Raw genomic sequence first — 1,583 nt, 5'->3', positions numbered from 1 at the left:
TGTGCTTGACCTTACAGTTGTTAAATGGCGCGTGATGTTTGGATGATAATAATTATATATGCAGCATCAGCAGTTATATTGCAAAAATAAACTGGGGCGCGTTTATGTTCTACATCAATACTCAGCGTTCAATGCATTTATTTGTATTCTCTTTACTAATTTGTAGGAGAGCCTAGATATAGGACGTGAGTACCACAAGTGAGACAAGGCAGTCTACGAAGCAAAACACGTGGTCGTATCTTGAACGCCAGACAGGGTAGACACCTGACGTGTGTGACCAGTACGTGGCAGCTTTCCCTGAAGCACGATGGAGTACGTGAGAATTAATTCCAGGGAAAATTCATATGAGTGCAAACTGTGTGATGCTTCCTTCTCCTATCTGAGTAGAGTGAAGTTACACATAAGAAGTCACACGGGAGAGAAACCGTATAAGTGCGCGCTGTGTGATGCTACCTTTGCACAATCGGGGCGCCTGAAAACACACATGAGAAGTCACACGGGAGAGAAACCATATAAGTGCGATTTGTGTGATGCCGCCTTCTCAGATTCGAGTGCTTTCAAAAGACACATGAGAAGTCACACGGGAGAGAAACCGTATAAGTGTGGTCTGTGTGATGCCGCCTTCTCAACATCGGGTCACTTGAAGACACACATGAGAACTCACACGGGAGAGAAACCGTATAAGTGCCAGCTGTGTGATGCTGCCTTCATACAATCGGGTTCACTGAAGGTACACATGAGATCTCACACGGGAGAGAAACCGTATAAGTGTGATCTGTGTGATGCTACCTTCTCCCGCTTGGACCATGTGAAGACACACCTGAGAACTCACACTCAAGAAAAACCGTATAAGTGCGAGCTGTGTGATGCTGCCTTCTCACAATCGGGTAATCTGGAGACACACATGAGAAGTCACACAGGAGAGAAACCGTATAAGTGTGAACTGTGTGATGCTACCTTCTCCCGCTTGGACCATGTGAAGACACACCTGAGAACTCACACTCTAGAGAACCCATATAAGTGCGAGCTGTGTGATGCTGCCTTCTCACAATCGGGTAATCTGGAGACACACATTAGAAGTCACACGGGAGAGAAACCGTATAAGTGCGAACTGTGTGATGCTGCCTTCTCAATATCGTGTAATCTGAAGACACACCTGAGAACTCACACGGGAGAGAAACCATATAAGTGCGATCTGTGTGATGCCGCCTTCTCAGAATCGGGTAGTGTGAAAAAACACATAAGAACTCACACGGGAGAGAAACCATACAAGTGCGAACTGTGTGATGCTGCCTTCTCAGAATCGGGTAGTGTGAAGCGACACATGAGGACCCACACAGGTGAGAAACCGTATAAGTGCGCTCTATGTGATGCTGCCTTCAGAGACTCGGGTAATTTGATGACACACATGAGAACCCACACGGGCGGGAAACCATATAAGTGCGATCTGTGTGATGCTACCTTTGCACAATCAGGTAATCTGAAGAAACACATTAGAACTCACACGGTAGAGAAAACGACAAAGAAAAAGACGAAAGAAAAAATCATTTAAATGTAACATTTGAAGTGAAGAGTTAACTCTG

At 45.5% G+C, this 1,583-nt stretch overlaps 1 protein-coding gene across 1 annotated transcript in view; it reads left to right on the top strand.

The window, feature by feature from the left end:
* The first annotated feature begins 293 nt into the window (after positions 1-293).
* The window catches only part of LOC106811250 (zinc finger protein 227-like), a 5,282-nt gene continuing 3,992 nt past the window's right edge, over positions 294-1,583 (top strand). The window contains exons 1-2 of the mRNA XM_014814806.1: positions 294-880; positions 983-1,492. Coding sequence (XP_014670292.1) covers positions 308-880; positions 983-1,492 — 1,083 coding nt within the window. The 5' untranslated portion in view covers positions 294-307. The remainder of the gene's footprint in view (positions 881-982; positions 1,493-1,583) is intronic.

Source organism: Priapulus caudatus, unplaced genomic scaffold (genome assembly GCF_000485595.1).
Source record: "Priapulus caudatus unplaced genomic scaffold, Priapulus_caudatus-5.0.1 Scaffold520, whole genome shotgun sequence".
In the NCBI taxonomy this organism is placed as follows: Eukaryota; Metazoa; Priapulida; class Priapulimorpha; order Priapulimorphida; family Priapulidae; genus Priapulus; species Priapulus caudatus.
The sequence above is the reverse complement of the archived record's forward strand: the minus strand, read 5'-3'. Positions and strand labels throughout refer to the sequence as shown.